At 51.2% G+C, this 16,326-nt stretch overlaps 1 protein-coding gene across 3 annotated transcripts in view; it reads left to right on the plus strand.

The window, feature by feature from the left end:
* INTS10 (integrator complex subunit 10) overlaps positions 1-10,349 on the plus strand; it is a 33,693-nt gene extending 23,344 nt beyond the window's left edge. For 2 of the 3 annotated variants that reach the window (XM_070364256.1, XM_070364258.1), the window contains 5 exons: positions 2,671-2,750; positions 4,240-4,402; positions 5,222-5,315; positions 7,941-8,018; positions 10,009-10,349. In XM_070364256.1, coding sequence (XP_070220357.1) covers positions 2,671-2,750; positions 4,240-4,402; positions 5,222-5,315; positions 7,941-8,018; positions 10,009-10,165 — 572 coding nt within the window. In that variant the 3' untranslated portion in view covers positions 10,166-10,349. The remainder of the gene's footprint in view (positions 1-2,670; positions 2,751-4,239; positions 4,403-5,221; positions 5,316-7,940; positions 8,019-10,008) is intronic. The other variant, XM_070364257.1, reaches the window with a different exon arrangement.
* The last annotated feature ends 5,977 nt before the right edge of the window (positions 10,350-16,326 follow it).

Raw genomic sequence — 16,326 nt, forward strand, 5'->3', positions numbered from 1 at the left:
CCAAACAGGAGCATCACAAGAGAAGAACATTAAAGGCCAGGGTCTGTCACGATCATAGATGCCAAAATTCTTAACAAAATATGAGCAAATGCAGCCGTTTATAAGAAAGATAAGACATAACAGCTGAGAGAACGCAGAGGCGGTTTAACCCAGGAAAGCCGATCAGCACAGATCATCACATTTGCAGATTAAAGGAGAAAAATCATAAGATTGTCTTAATAGATGCAGACAGAATTTAATTATGTCTGCATTTATCATTCACAATTAAAAACAAATAAACAACTCAGTAAACTAGAAAAAGGAGGAAAACGTCCCCAACATCATTCTTAGCTATGAAATACTGAGTGCTTTCCCCAGGACTAGCCGCGGTGCTGGCGTCCACCCCCAGCTCCTCAGTGCAGCATCCTGGGATTCTCGCCAGCACGATAGGCAAGAAAAAGGAAGGTCAGAAAGGAACCGTCCTTATCCACAGCTACATATTTGGCCATGTAGCAAAGCCTGAGGACTCTCTAGATCAAATAACGTCAAAACCCATAAAATACTTAGAGATAAATTCAATGAAATATCGCCCAGAACTACTACTACCATTAGTACAGGAAATTCAGGTTAAAACAATAAGCTGTCATTTTACATCAGGATGTGGAGAGTAAAGGGTGGCTGTGCTGACCATCAGGACGTGAAGATCCACATCACCCATGTGCTTCTGAAGGCACAGATTCATGCGGTCGGTTTGTAGACCAGCTTAGCAGACCAGGTCACACATCTCTCTACCTGGCTATGTCTGAGACCAGCTTCACAGACCAGGTCACATCTCACTGCCTGGCTATGTCTGAGACCAGCTTAGCAGACCAGGTCACATCTCACTGCCTGGCCATGTCTGAGACCAGCTTAGCAGACCAGGTCACATCTCACTGCCTGGCCATGTCTGAGACCAGCTTAGCAGACCAGGTCACATCTCACTGCCTGGCTATGTCTGAGACCAGCTTCACAGACCAGGTCACATCTCACTGCCTGGCCATGTCTGAGACCAGCTTAGCAGACCAGGTCACATCTCACTGCCTGGCTATGTGCCCCTTCTGGATGCAGACCTATCAGTGATTTCCAAACGTGGGCCCTCACCTCCTGGGTCGTGGATTTTCAACTAGAAATTTTCTTTTTTAGTGAGATAGACTGTAAATATATTACTAAAATGAATGTACCTCCAGTAAAATGGATAAATTTTATTTCACTAACCTTTTGTTTTAGGTATACAGTTGACCCTTGAACAATGCAGGAGTTAACCCAAGGGCTCTGACCCCCTCTCTCCTCCTGCTGCCCCCAGTAGTCAAAAATCCAGGTACTTTTCTCTCTCTGCCTCAGCACCCAGAATTGGCAAATGACTTACCCACAGGCAGGAAGCTGCAACAGTTTGGGCAGAATCAGGGCTCAAACCCTAGTTCTTTTGATGGCACATGCTGTGATCTGTAATCCCGCAGTTAGTTCATCTAGAGATCTGTAAAGTGAAAACGCCGGTATTGTCTACTGAAAAGTCCACACACAAGTGGTCCCGTGCAGTTCAAACTTGTGCTGGTCCAGGGCCAGCGGTGTGCACGTGTGTGAGTGCGTGTGCATAGGAGCCACACGAAGGCAGTGTCTCTGTTCTTTGCTGTTGCTTGCCCTTGGAGTAGAGAAGGATTTAGGATATAAGGAGCACACACCATAAAGGAAAGGACTAAAATCTTGGTGTGAAAAACAGCCACTGCTCTCTACAAGTATGAAGAAATATATCAGAATGTTTATTTCAGCGCTGTTTGTAATGGTGAAAAATGGGAAACCCCAGGGTTAAACGGAAAAGAATAGATAAATCAGTGGTGGTCTGTGTTACCAATAGAACATTATGTAACATGGAAAACCAGCAAGCTGGAGTCACAGGTGTCGCACTGCACACGATCAGCGGAGGGATGTGCAGGCTGAGACACCATTTACACCACAGACTGGAAACACGAGGAACGTTCCTCTCAGGTGTACGGATACAGATTCTTGCCCGACAAGTGTGCAGTGTATGTAGGAATGCTGAGCCCCTCATTCAGCATGGCCCTTACCTCCAGGGCTTCCCTCATAGCTCAGTTGGTAAAGGATCCGCCTGCAGTGCAGGAGACCCCGGTTCAATTCCTGGGTTGGGAAGATCCCCTGGAGAAGGGACAGGCTACCCACTCAAGTATTCTGGTCTGGAGAATGCCATGGACACAGTCCATGGGGTCACAAAGAGTCCGACATGACTGCATGACTTTCACTTTCTTTCCAGGGAGGGAGGCAGGGATCAGAAGGGGCTCACAGAAGGCAGACCGGATTTGTGATGCTGTGTATGAAAATCTAAAAATTAAACCCAGTGTCAACATTTTCTAAAACTTGAGTGATAAAGCACACTGGTGTTTGTGATATTGTCTTGTCATTTTCTGTACATTTCAGAGGTTTCATAATAAAAGGTATTTAAGCAATTTTAGAAATTGAGATTGAGACATGAAATCCAGAGACGATTCAAAAACCAATTTTTACCTTCACTAAATGTAATTGTGGTTTAACTGTGTTTGAGACCGTGTGACTGGGGCTTACCCTTTTTGTTTTAAGGAAAGCACCTCAATCATTTGCCCCTCTAAGCTCTCTTCTTTGCCTGCCTCGGGCTTCTCTTAGGTTCGGATCTGAAGCTCCTGCCGTGTACCAGCAAGGCCATCATGCCCTACTGTCTGCACTTGATGTTGGCTTGTTTTAAGGTAAGCTTCACGTTGATCAGCTCGTTACTGTTACTCTTCAGTCACTCAGGCTGACTCTTTGCCACCCTATGGACTGCAGTAGCTAGGCCCCTCTGTCCTCCACTGTCTCCCAAAGTTTGCTCAGACTTATGCCATTGAGTCGTTGATGCCATCCAACCATCTCATTCTCTCCGCCCCTTCTCCTTTTGCCCTCTCCTTTTGCCAGCATCAGGGTCTTTTCCAGTCATTTGGGTCTTTGCATCACGTGGCCAAAGTATTGGAGCTTCAGCATCAGTCCCTTCCAGTGAAGATTCACAGTTGATTTCTAGGATTGATTGCTGTGATCTCCTTGCAGTTCAGGGGACTCTCAGTCCTAAAGCATCAGTTCTTCAGCACTCAGCTTTCTTTATGGTCCAACTCTCATGTCCGTACATGACTGCTAGAAAAACCACGGCTTTGACTCTTCAGACTTTAGATGGCAAAGTGATGTCTCTGCTTTTTAATACACTATCTAGGTTTGTCATGGTTTTTCTTCTAAGGAGCAAGCATCTTTTAATTTCATGGCTGCAGTCACCATCTGCAGTGATTTTGGAGCCCAGAAAATAAAGTCTGTCACTGCTTCCACTGTTTCGTGATTAGCATGAAAGGAATTTAATTCAGAGGATTGTTCTGAAGATCTGGAGTGACTCAAGTTGAGAGCCTTGAGCACACGTTAGTTTAGTCTTTTGAGAGCACGTTGGTATAGCAAGGGAAGCAGTGGGAGGAATAAACAAATATTTATCAAATGTCAGCTGCATTAGGCAGAGAAGAGTAGGCAATAACCTCCGTCCTTGAGACGCAATGTTACCTATTAGTCCAGGTACCAGTGAGGCAGACACGCACGTAGCCTCGCCTGTCGTGATGTCCAGTGTTTTATGAGTTAGCCTGCAAGTCAGGATGTACTAGGTGCCGCAGAATGGAGCAGAGGTGCTCTTGGGCTCAGAGAGGGCTGTGAGTTTATCATCCTAGAGTGCGGCGCCTCAGGACGGTTGACGGAACGCAGGGCTGGGGCGGCCGGGGCGGACAGGCTGAACCCCCACGGCCCTGAGCGGGCGGCTCCGCCTCGGGACGCCAGTCCCCAGCCCTGCTCTTGGTCTGTACTGGGCAGCAGCAGCAGCTTGGAGTGATTTTAGGCAGGGTGCCGATCCTGACCAGGAAGCCCTGTGACGATTTCTCACTTCACGTTCCTGCCTCCTCCCCGCCTGCCCGTCCTCGTCCTCGGGTGTCCTCAGACTTCTCTCCAAGGGCGCCTCTGGCCCGCCCTCCACCCCGCCCAGCTCCTTAAGAGCAGCCCCCGATCCTTCCTCTGGTGCTCAGCTTCCTCCCGCCTCACCCCACCTTCAGAGCCTCCGTCCCCACCTGCGTGACCCGCTCCCACCAGGACGCTGCCTGGGCGCCGGGTCCCCTGGCCGGGCCCCTCGCCGCCGGCCTCGGTCACCCTGTGACCCACGCCCCCGCCCCGTGTCCGCAGCTGAGAGCCTTCACGGACAGCAGGGACGACATGGCGCTGGGCCACGCCATCGTCCTTCTGCAGCACGAGTGGCCGCGCGGGGAGGCACTCTTCCTGAAAGCCGTCAGCAAGATCTGCCAGCAAGGGAACTTCCAGTACGAGAACTTCTTCAATTACGTCACAAGTATCCTTTCCCCTGTCTGAGCAGAAGAAACTGCTGGGACAAAAATGAGTGAACCCTTTGGGGGAGAGATAGTGGTGTCAGTGATGTGGGGAGAAAGGAGGAGTGGAGCTCTGAGATGGGGTCGTGGCTGTCAGTCTTGTGAAAGGAGAGACCTCAGAGAGGAGCCAGGAATGTCAGCAGCCCCGGTCCCTTTCCCACTTGGAGCGACTTGTTGGAAGGTGCCCGGGATGCTGAAGGGCCCCGGTGGCGGATGGGCCGCGGGACGTAGTCGTTCACTGGGCTCCGTCTGGGAGGGGCCCGGGGTCGTGGTCACAGCAGCAGGTGTCACAGGTGTGCTGAGCACCCACCAGAGATGCTGCCCCACCGGCACCTGCTTTCATGACGGGGAGCGTTGGACTTGGTACTGCTGAACAGGGAGAAGCCACCTTAGAATCCAAGGTCTGGTGCTCACACTTGATTCTCTTACCTGCTAGTTTTCATTTGCGAGGTGCCTACAGCAGTGTTTCTTAACCTTTGGGTAGAGGTAGAGGGGTGGAAATAATACCCCCACCACCACCCCCTTTTTTTTTTCATTTCTTATTAGGAAAGCCAAAGGTGTTGCTTTCACGACCATGCAGGCCGTTTAACCACCCATATGAAAACCGTAATTCTCTTTGGGAAGGAGTTTGGTTGGCGTAGGAATCGTTGGTTTGGACTTAGGCAGGCCCGGGTTGCTGGTAGGGTGGCCGCGGGTGTTACCCAGGAGCTGCAAGCCCGTGTCCGCCTCCGAGAGAGCAGGGCTCCTGGCTCCCACATGTGGTTCCCTGACTCTGGCCTCAGATATCGACATGCTGGAGGAGTTCGCCTACCTGAGAACTCAGGAAGGTGGGAAGATCCATCTGGAACTGCTGCCCAATCAAGGAATGCTGATCAAGTAAGCCCCCCCATCTCCCGCTCTCTGTGCGTGTCGGAAATGTTTGTAAATATCTGTAGCTTTCAGACATTTAGTAGGAAGGAATCCAAACTGTATTTTTAAGAAGGTTTGACTCCAGGGATCCTTTTGAACTTGGCCTTCCCTTAACTACATTTCTGATGGAAGCGTGTTTAAATTGGGGTAGTTCTGTCACTTTTGATACTTTTTTCACCAGACGAAAGTCTCATTCACAGAACCTTTTTCCTTTCTAAAACATACAGACTGATTCTATAATTTCTGATTAGAACACTTTTCATTAAGAAAAGCCATGCTTCATCACAGCTGTGCTGGATTAGGAAAAACCTGCAGACCTGATTTACACACTGCACTTTCAGGCCCTCCCCAGCGAGCCGCCTGCTCACATCAGGTGGCCCCCAGCCTCTGCAGCGAGGCTGGGGCTTGGTCTGGCCAAGCCCCCCTACGCCTGGATGAAGTCAGTGACCATTTATGATTTTTAAATAGCTCATGACCCCCGCTTCTGCCCTCCAGTCCTCATCGCGGTGTGGACAGTGCATCCTCCCTGCTGTGGACGGCCACGCATGGTGTGACGTGTGGTCCCCTCCGCGTCCTGCACGGTCCTCGTGTGCAAGGCAGGGTCACTGTCTCTGCAGGAGACCGAGACCCGAGGGAGAGCCCAGTGCTGTTGAGGCTCGGACCAGCTCCTTTTCCTGCCTCGTGAGAGGGACAAGTTTCCGGTTGAAAGCAGGAATTTGCATCTTGTTCCATCCATGGAGGGTGTTAGAAATGTCAGGAGAGGGAAGTGAGAGGCATTCCTTCTGGATTCCCTAAACCTCAGGGTCGGGCACAGCCCACATGGCGTCCTGTCAGGAATGGGAATATACGGCGAGGGGGTGTGCTTCTCCTTCATCTTGCAGATGTTGCTAAATATTCTGAAGATTTAACATGCAGACAGAAGACCTGTACACATTAGCTGGCTTAGGCAAGTGCGCCAGGCACGCTTATCTTCCTGCTCCGTTAGCTTCCCTCGAACCTGGGGAAGATAACTGCCTGGTTCAAAATATTCTTAACGGTGTTTGAGAACAAAGATGGCTTTTTGACATGGGAACCTAGGTAAGCCGTTTTGTGTTGTGGCTGCCCGGTTTTGAGGCTGGATTCACAAACATAACTTTGAATAACTTTTCCTTTAATTCCCATGAACGCACACCATACAAACTGTCATAATAGACAGCCTCAGCTGGATCAACTCCATTTAGTTAAGGTTAAACCTAAGTTTAACAATCCTCCCACCACTAAGCTGATGCTCAGCTGGGGAAGGTGACAGATGGGGTTGTCAGACAATCAAGACTGACCCTTCCTTCTTCAGCCAGTTTTATTGAGCTGCTCAAGACACGGGGATGTGCAGACCAGCTCTCGGACAAGGGTGAAGGCCGGGGCTGTTGGACAGCCAGCGTGACTGACTGTGGGGTGTTCAGGGCGAGGCAGAGACACAGCAGGCATTTCTAGGCTTTTGAGGATTAATTGTGCCCCCTCCCCACCCACGGTTAGTATAACCTTTAGTCTCTTCTAACGCCCTATGCCCAGTAGAAGACCACTCAGCTTCCTAGGAAACCTGCTCCTCCGTCAGTCTGGAAGCAGGCACAGGGGCTCCTGCTTAGTGAGCTGACTGTGTGAGTCTCAGAGTTTGCCTGAAACCTGCCTGACAAATTTCTGATGAGAAACTCCTGCAGAGAAGCGGGCCACCTGAGCCAGTTGAGGTACAGTTAGAATCTTGAGTAAAACTATCCCATTCCTTTTCCTTTTGGTTCGCAAACAAATTACCCGCAGCCGTTACAGACCCGCAGCTGAGTGCGGAGATGTGGGGAGCAGAGGCCAGCCCCTCCAGGCCAGCCCAGGCCTGGGCGAGGCCACCTGTCCATCCTGGTGTGGGGCGAGTGCCGGGGCGCCGGGGCCTGACGGCAGGAGGGACCAGCTTGGGTCTGCGCTCTGCGGGTTGCCCTCTCGTATCTGAAGGAGAGAAATGCTTCCCCGCAGATGCTGGCCGTGCCCTGGAGGCGCTCGGCTGAGCGACCCAGACGCTCCGTCCCTGCGGGTGCCCTGAGCTGGGCGCGGGCCCGTGCTCTCAGAGGTGACCCCAGCCAACGTGCGATTGTCACAGCACCCCACGAAGCTGCGGCCCAGACTCGCGTCATCCCCCTTCCTGTTCCTTTTCTCACTACCTTGTGAACTTTAAACAGCCTTTACCAAAAACACGCCAGTCCTATCAGTCTTCTCAGAAGGGCCTCTTCCACGTGGGGCTTCAGTCCCATCAGCGATAGTTCAGAAACGTCGCCAGGTTGCTCTGTGGGACTGGTGTGGTCACGACAGGCGTGGGGCCCTGCCCCTCCGTGGCCGTCCCGGGGCACCGCACCAGCCTCTTCCCTGGCGCCCCTTCTACACCGGATCTCAGCAGGCTGAGCCGGGGCCTGGGCGCACGTGCAGCCGGGGGGCCCCGTCCTCCCGAAGCCGCCACACGGGGCCCAGGGCTGCCGGCCCCCCGTCTCATGCGTTTTCTCTGGAGTGTTGTTTTTTAAGTGCAGGCTGAGTCGGTGTGGGTGTTTGAATGCCGCTGTTTGCTGTTTTTTAAAGGCCTTCTAGCCCTCCCATGGGGCTACTGCAGCAGGAATTCTTCCCTGTGCTTCAGCCCAGCATACAGACTGCCGACAGGTACCGCGCGGACACGCCTGCTCATAGTGTGCTGTTCGTTGACATGTCTTACCGCCCATGGTTTTCAGCTCTTCGTTCCTCGGTGCCCTTTTTCATGCTTTATTTAATTTTTTAATTTGTTCCGCATTCCTTGGCAAGCCATCTGGTTGTAATATTGTTAACATTTCTTATTTTTTTCCATAAGTTGCCAGTGTTTTTGTGTTCAATTTAAAAATCATTATGGATCTGGAAATAAGTGAACATTATATGAAAGTGTGTCAGATTAAGCACACATCAGATCAGGCACTGAACTACGATTCTCTTTTCATAAAACATAAGGCATTTGGTGATAAATGTTTAAGGATAGCAAAACTCAGAAGTGAATTTTTATCCTGGGATTTCCAAATTCATGCCCAGGGTTGAGGGTTCGGCCTCAATGAGCTGGCTTTAGCAGAGTTATTTTCGTGACACTGACCTCACCTTTCTGAATTGAAAATAACTGGTAGGCAGGACACCATGTTTATTAACTGGTTTATCCTGGTCTTAAACCACAGAAGCTAATTCATCCTCTTCTTCATCCAAACTTGCCAGAGCAATAGAAACTCTGATAGAAACATAATTGAGTTGCACTGCTCTTCATGTGTGGAAACGGTCTGGCCTTGGGCCCATGCCCAGCGGGACACGGCGCTTTGTGATTACCAGCATGCAGGGGCGCCTCTGGTTGGAGGCTCCCATGCCCTTCACTCAGGGTCTGCCAACACCAGTGTCTTTCACTGGGTCAGAGGGCGGGCTCTCATGTGGGGCTGCAGGCTGGGTCCCCAAGAGCCGTATCTCAGGGCAGCACAGAGGGGCTGCTTGTGCCCCCAGTGGGGCTCACTGACCCTGTGTCCTCCCTGCCGAGGTCAGCAGCCGGACCCGGCTAGAAGTGTCCACGGAGACCCGAGTTTTGTCCGTGGCTGTGCTGGCGAACGCTGCGTAGTTCTGTAAGCCGCCCACGGGCACGTGGAGTGGCCGGTAGTACAGCGCTCGTCTAACCACGCCTGGGTTTTTTATTTCCCCTTCTGTTACCCTGCAACTTTCCACTTCTGTTGTTCTTACTTGATATGATTCAGGTTTTAAAAACAGAAACATTTTTAAAAGTGGTCTCAAACCTTTTAATTTTGGCCAGTACCCTCACAGTCTAGTTTTACATCCCTGTGCCTGTCTGAGGGGAGTTAGGCAGAGGGCTGGGGATGGAGGTGCCTTGTGTTGGTCTGAATCCACCCCATCACTGAGCAGCTGGTTACAACTCCTTTCCTCTGACTTGAACCCACTGAACTTTGCTAGGTGTTTCTTTTCCTTTCTTCATGTTGGTGTCCGGGGTTCCCTCTGTGACCCCCTTCTCTGAGGCACACCCTCCAGGGCACCCAGAGCGACCCGCCTTTGCTTCCCCGACCAGGGGCTCCCGGCCCCCCCAGACCTCGAGGAGGCTCTCCTCCAGGGACTCTGCTCCCATGTCTGTGCCAGACCCGCATCTCAGGACCCCAGCTGTGCCCACTTCCCGCACATAGGCCTGGCATCGTGGGGAGCAGAGTCGTGTTGGTGACCCAGGCTGTGCGGAGACCCCAGCCAGGGGTCACGGCCACAGTCCTGCCCACTCGGGCGACCTGCCCCCCGAGGCCGGCCTGGCTGGGCCCGAGAGCCATGTGGCCTGAGCAGTGAGCCCCGCGTCACTGAACTGTGTGCGAGTTGGGGAGCCCAGCGTCAGAGCTGCGGGAGCCAGAGGCAGGCAGCCGGCATCTGGCTGGAACTGCTCAGGCACGTAGAACAGCCTTGTCCCGAGTGGGGAAGGTGACAGTCCGGTTCTGAGTCTTTCCAAGAAGCACCAGGCGGGGGGCTGTTTGGTCAGGGCGTTTTTCTTTCCAAAGCTCTCCTCTAGTTTGAGGCAGGCCGTTCTCCTGCCCGGGGACCACGGACCTGTGCGGCCGTGCTAACCAACCGCCCGTTTGTCTCCCTGTCGCCGCCCCGCCAGGCACCACACGGTCACCCGGGGCATCACCAAGGGCGTGAAGGAGGACTTCCGCCTGGCCATGGAGCGACAGGTGTCCCGCTGCGGGGAGAGCCTGATGCTGGTGCTGCACAGGTTCTGCGTCAACGAGAAGATCCTGCTGCTCCAGACCCTGGCCTGAGGGCCCTCCCGGAAGGGAGCCTCCAGGTCTGACTCCTCCGTCACTTAGAAGCAGTTCCCAAGAGTCTGAGAAGCTGTTTCTATTTTTGTCACTTTTTGGGGTAATTTTTGTAAAACAAAAGAACTTGTTTTGTAAATAAATTGGGGTGTTTTTTTGTTTTTACTTTTTAATTCTTTTAAGTGTACGAACGAGAGTGTCCTTTATTTAGAAAGACGTTTGCTTCCACGACCTCAAGATTTTCTTTAGCATAGTTAGGCTTTGGTGACTATTAGGTATCAACACCTAGACCTTTTCCTTCAGCAAGTTTTAATATCGAAAACCTTCATGCCAGAATGAACGAGAGTGAGCTTCCACTGAAGGTGCTGTCAGGCCAGGGTGGGTCCTGCCCAGAGGCCCGGGAAGGGTGTGGAGGACGTGTCCCCGGCCCTGCAGCCACCCACCAGCCCAGCTCCAGCTGGCCCCTCCTTTCGATACCAGGGACAAGCTCCTGCCTCTGCCTCAGGCGTGTCATGGGAGCAGGCATGGGCCCTCCCCCAGTGGCTGTGAAGATGGAGAGGGACGAGCTTGGCCCAGGGCTTCCCACCTCTGAGTCCGTGGGAGCAGGCATGGGCCCTCCCCCGGGTGGCTGTGAAGATGGAGAGGGACGAGCTTGGCCCAGGGCTTCCCACCTCTGAGTCCAGCACGTGTGTCAGGCTGGTGTCTGTCACTGTTTCTGAAATACCTTAGGTAAGCATCACATGAACAGTTGTTTCTCGGGAGCCTAAAGAATGAAAGAGCTAAGAAGTTCAGTCACTGCTGGCGAAGCGGGTCCATTGCCTGCACGTGCAGCAAGCCAGATGCTGAGGTGCAGCGGTTTGCAGCCAAGTGAGGCAGGAGAACAAGTCTCGGAGCCGCCTGCGAGGGTGAGGAGCACTTGTAGTGTGAGCAGGGTGGCCGCAGGCACAGGGACAGATGAAGTGATGGCTCTTCTGTGCCGGGGTACCTGGGCTCCTGCCTCGGCACATTCACACCAGAGGCCCCGAACGTGATCTGAGGGTGGAGGCTTCTGATAGCAGGCCATTCACAGGAACCCCACATGGCCCCACCTTCAGGGTTGGGGATCCCAACCACGCTTAGCCACCTTGTGCTGGGCAGGAGCTAACTCCAGGCTCCCGGGCTGCAAGAGGCCAGGAGGCTGTGCATTTAAAGAGGAAGAACAGAAAACAGATAACCAAACTGAGCTTGTTGAGTGAAAACAGGCTGCAGGTGGAGCAGTTTTAACCTGTTCCCTTCACTGGAGTCCTGTGAGAGAAGCTCAGGAACTTGTTAGTCACCAGTTTTGGTCACCCCTCTAGAGAGTGAAAAAGTTGGCTTAAAGCTCAACATTCAGAAAACTAAGATCATGGCATCTGGTCCCATCACTTCATGGGAAATAGATAGGGAAACAGTGGAAATAATGTCAGACTTTATTTTGGGGGGCTCCAAAATCACTGCAGATGTTGATTGCAGCCATGAAATTTAAAAGACACTTACTCCTTGGAAGGAAAGTTATGACCAACCTAGATAGCATATTCAAAAGCAGAGACATTACTTTGCCAACAAAGGTCCATCTAGTCAAAGCTATGGTTTTTCCAGTGGTCATGTATGGGTGTGAGAGTTGGACTGTGAAGAAAGCTGAGCGCCAAAGAATTGATGCTTTTGAACTGTGGTGTTGGAGAAGACTCTTGAGAGTCCCTTGAACTGCAAGAAGATCCAACCAGTCCATCCCAAAGGAGATCAGCCCTGGGTGTTCACTGGAAGGACTGATGCTGAAGCTGAAACTCCGATACTTTGGCCACCTCATGCGAAGAGTTGACTCATTGGAAAAGACTCTGATGCTGGGAGGGATTGGGGACAGGAGGAGAAGGGGATGACAGAGGATGAGATGGCTGGATGGCATCACCGACTCAATGGACATAAGTTTGGGTAAACTCCAGGAGTTGGTGATGGACAGGGAGGCCTTGTGTGCTGTGACTCATGGGGTCGCAAAGAGTTGGACACGACTGAGCAACTGAACTGACTTGACTGACTAGAGCATGGCTTCATTACCTTGCATGAGAAGTTTATATAAAGGGGCTTCCCTGGTGGTCTAGTGGTTAGGCCTTCACCTTGCAGTGTCAGGGGACACAGGTTCAGTCCCTGGTTGGGGAATTAAGATCCTGCATGCCACAGGACAACTAAGCCTACTCACTGCACGAAGCCCAACTAAGACCTAACACAGCCAAATAAACAAATGTTTTTAAAAATATTTTTTTTATGACCATACTGCTCAAGACAATCTACAGATTCAATGCAATCCCTATCAAATTACCAATGGCACTTTTCCACAAAACTAGAACAAAAGCTTTAAAAACCTGTATGGAAACACATAAGACCCACCCAAGTAAGCCAAAGCCATCATAAGAAACAAAAACAGAGCTAGAGGAATCAGGTTCCCTGACTTGAGACTATACTACAAAGCTACAGTCATCAAAACAGTATGGTACTGGCAAAGAAACAGAAATGGAAAAAAGGCAGTCTCTTCAGTATGTGGTGCTGGGAAACTGGACAGCTACATGTAGAAGAACAAAATCAGAACATTCTTAACACCATATAGAAATACCAACTCAAAATAGATTAAAGACCTAAATGTAAGACCAGATACTATAAAACTCTCAGAGAGAAATATAGGCAGGATATTTCTTTGACATAAATCAGCAATATATTTTGGATCTATATCCTAGAATAACAAAAACAAATGAGACCTAATTAAAACTTTTTGCACACAAAAGGAAACCATAGATAGGAGGAAAAGATAACCCAGAGAACACATTTGCAAATGATAACAACTGACAATCTTCAAAATAGAGAGACACCTCACACAACTCAATATCAAATCACATAACCCAGTCAAAAACTGGGCAGAAGACTTATATATTTCTCTGAAGATGACTGATGGCCAAGAAGCACATGGAAAAAATGCTTATTATCACATATTATTAGGGAAATGCAAATCAAAACTACAATGAGGTATCACCTCACACCAGTCAGAATGGCCATCACCAAAAAGTCTACATATAAATGCTGGAGAGGGTGAGGAGAAAAGGGAACCCTCCTCCCTGTTGGTAGGAATGTAAATTAGTGCAGCCGCTATGAAGAACAGTGTGGAGGCTCCTTAAAAAACTAAAAAGAGCTACCATGCGACCCAGCAATCCCCACGGAGCAACTAAGCCCGTGTGTCAGCACCACCGAGCCTGTGCTCTAGAGCCTGGGAGTCGCAACAAGAGAAGCATCGCGATGAGAAGCCCAAGCACCTCAGCGAAGAGTAGCCCCCGCTCCCTGCAGCTAGAAAAAAGCCCAGCAAAAAAGAGAAATGTGCAGCAATGAAGACCCGGCACAGCCAAAGACAAACAAAATAATTTTTTTTTTTAAATTATCCTGTTGTTTTTACCATCATGTGTGTTGCCCCTAGCAACGTTCACAGTAAACGCCGTTGACACTTTTTGGTTTCATAATCCCTTCTTCAGATCAGTGTTTAGGGCTGCACACATCAAGACTTCTAACACCCACGTGTGTAGCCCCAGATAAAAGGGACCAATCATCTTTTTTTTTTAATTCAGTGGTGCCTGGGATTTGTTAAATGGACGTGAGCTGCTGTCTCCTAGGCAGGCAGGAGTTGGTGCCACTTCACAGTAGTGGTAAAGAACCCGCCTGCCAAGGCAGGAAGGCATAGAGACGTGGGCGGGCTCAATCCCTGGGTTGGGAAGATCCCCTGGAGGAGGAAATGGCAATCCACTCCAACATTCTTGCCTGGAGAATCCCATGGACAGAGGAGCCTGGCAGGATACAGTCCAGGGGGTTGCAAAGAGTCAGGCATGACTGAAGGGACTTGGCATGCACACACGACTTAACAAGCCAAACAACATATGGAGTTTAATCACATAGAAGAAAATTTCTTATGTATCAAAGTGGGAAGGTGTGACCACTGGCAAGGTAAAATGCAACACTGAAAAGCCATGAAAGGTGGGAAAAACAGAAAAGAACTGACCTCTGTAGGGAAAGTCCTGGAGATCAGGACAGAATCCCACTGGCCCTGAGATGGGAACAGACACTGTGGGAAGCCATGTGCTTGGCCCTGTGGAACGGAGGCCAGCTGTCCTGACAGCTGTGCTCAGGCTGGATTCTGCCAAGGAGAGCTGGGGAGGCTGGCTGCCTCTGCGTGTCTGCACATCCGCAATTAAATCAGGCGTTAACATGTAGCGTGTCTAATCAACTTTGAATTTGGAAATGCATTTAGCCTGGAGAAAAACAATGTATGGGAATTAATGCCCAAGAAAAACTGATTGTCAGGAGAAAAATGTTGGCTCGCCTCATCCGTGAAAACAGGTTACACAAACACACAACTGAAGACCACCCTGGCAGTGCGTTTTCCCGCCTAATTTCAAACTCTAAACAAAAGTTGTGTTTAAATCCCGCACTGCATTGTTCTAGGGTTGTGGCTCTACTGCTTAGCGTTTTTTTTAAAGCTCTTCCCCTGGATTTTCACAATTGATGGAAACCTCTTCTGAAAGGCAGTTTGAGATGTTGAGAAAATTTCTCAAAGTCCGTTTGCCACCCTGTTTATTTGGGACGACATTAAAGGAAAAAAGCTAATATGTTGACTTTTATTTAAGCTGATACTGGGCGACACAAACTGGACTGCTGTGCATCATGAAAGAGGCCTTTTATGGGCCAGCGTGATGGAGGTAAAGTGTAAGAACAGCAGCCTACTAACTTCATTATAAAGAGGAATTAGGAATCTACGTGCACAAATGAAGACACGATGTTAGCTTACAATAGCCCCACTACAGAACAGCACGCTTTGCTTTGTTCCTCAAGGATTCCACCCGACTTCCCCCAAAGATGCCCCGTGACGGGTGTTTTCTGCAGGCAGCGCTGCCCAGGGGCGTCCACACCCCTCCCCAGGGAGATGCCAGCTGTCCCCACTCAGCCCGGGCCCAGCCAGGCCAAGCTCCCTGTCATGGCTGGTCTTGCACAGTCTGGGGAGGGTTTTCTGGACAATAACATTAGGCGCCATCGAGGGAACGCCTGCTCCCTCCCGCGTGGAGTTGATTTGTGTGCAGCCTTCCCGATGGCGATGGGGCGGCATCTGGGCCTTGGGGTTGAACTGGGGCCTGCTCGCCCCAGGACTACTTCCGGGTGATGCTCTCCTGCTAACCCAGCTGGAGCCGGAGTTCCTGTGCTTTCAAGCTCAAGACACCCTAACTGGTGTTCTCCCCAGTTGGGTGCACTGCCTCTGCAGGGGGCCCTGCTCAGCCACACCCACTGAGACTGGGGGGGACACAGCCGTGACCACCCACAGAGGTGCCCTGCAAGAGAGGGGCCTCCTCAGCGAGGACCACCCCTCACCCCTGCGCGCACACGTGCATGCCAGGTATACGCTACATTTTCAGCACTTACACTAAGGACACACCCACCACCACCGCTTTGCTTCCACGAATGTTGATTTGGCACCTGTTCCACGTGGGCATGGGGCCCGGGCACGGCGTCTGCACTTGAAGAACGTGCAAATGGGCAAGGCCTCACCCTCCACGAGCTATGGTCCAGCGCGGGAGGCCGGTCCAGTGCCTAGATGACTGTCGTGCAGGGCAGAAAGCGATCACGCTGCGAGGTTGACCCCAGTCACATATTAGAGGACACAGAGGAAAAAAATATTACTTTGGGATAAGAACAGGAGATGAGAGAAGGTGCCCTAGAGGCAGGGGGTGAGTGTGACAGCTCAGATGTCGACAGAAAATGAAGAAAAAAGTAGAACAGGACCACTAGTCACAGTCAGACGCCAGAGGCCCAGCTCCCTGAGGAGGTGGGAAGTGGCGCTGGAACTAGGAGGCACATCCAAGGGCTGGGAGGAAGCCAAGCAGGTGCTCTGGGCTCAGCCAGGGACGGTTTTGCCTGCCCACAGCGCTGTTCCAGCTCCAGGGGAAGTTCTTGCAAGGAAGGCATTTGATCTGAGAGCGTCCCCCATGACTCAATCTGCCTGCCAACGCAGGAGACACAGGAAACGGTTTCGATCCCTGGGTCAGGAAGATCCCCTGGAGGAGGGCATGGCCACCCACTCCAGTATTCTTGCCTGGAGAATCCCACGGACAGAGGAGCCTGGTGGG

This window comes from Bos mutus, chromosome 27 (genome assembly GCF_027580195.1).
Source record: "Bos mutus isolate GX-2022 chromosome 27, NWIPB_WYAK_1.1, whole genome shotgun sequence".
In the NCBI taxonomy this organism is placed as follows: domain Eukaryota; kingdom Metazoa; phylum Chordata; class Mammalia; order Artiodactyla; family Bovidae; genus Bos; species Bos mutus.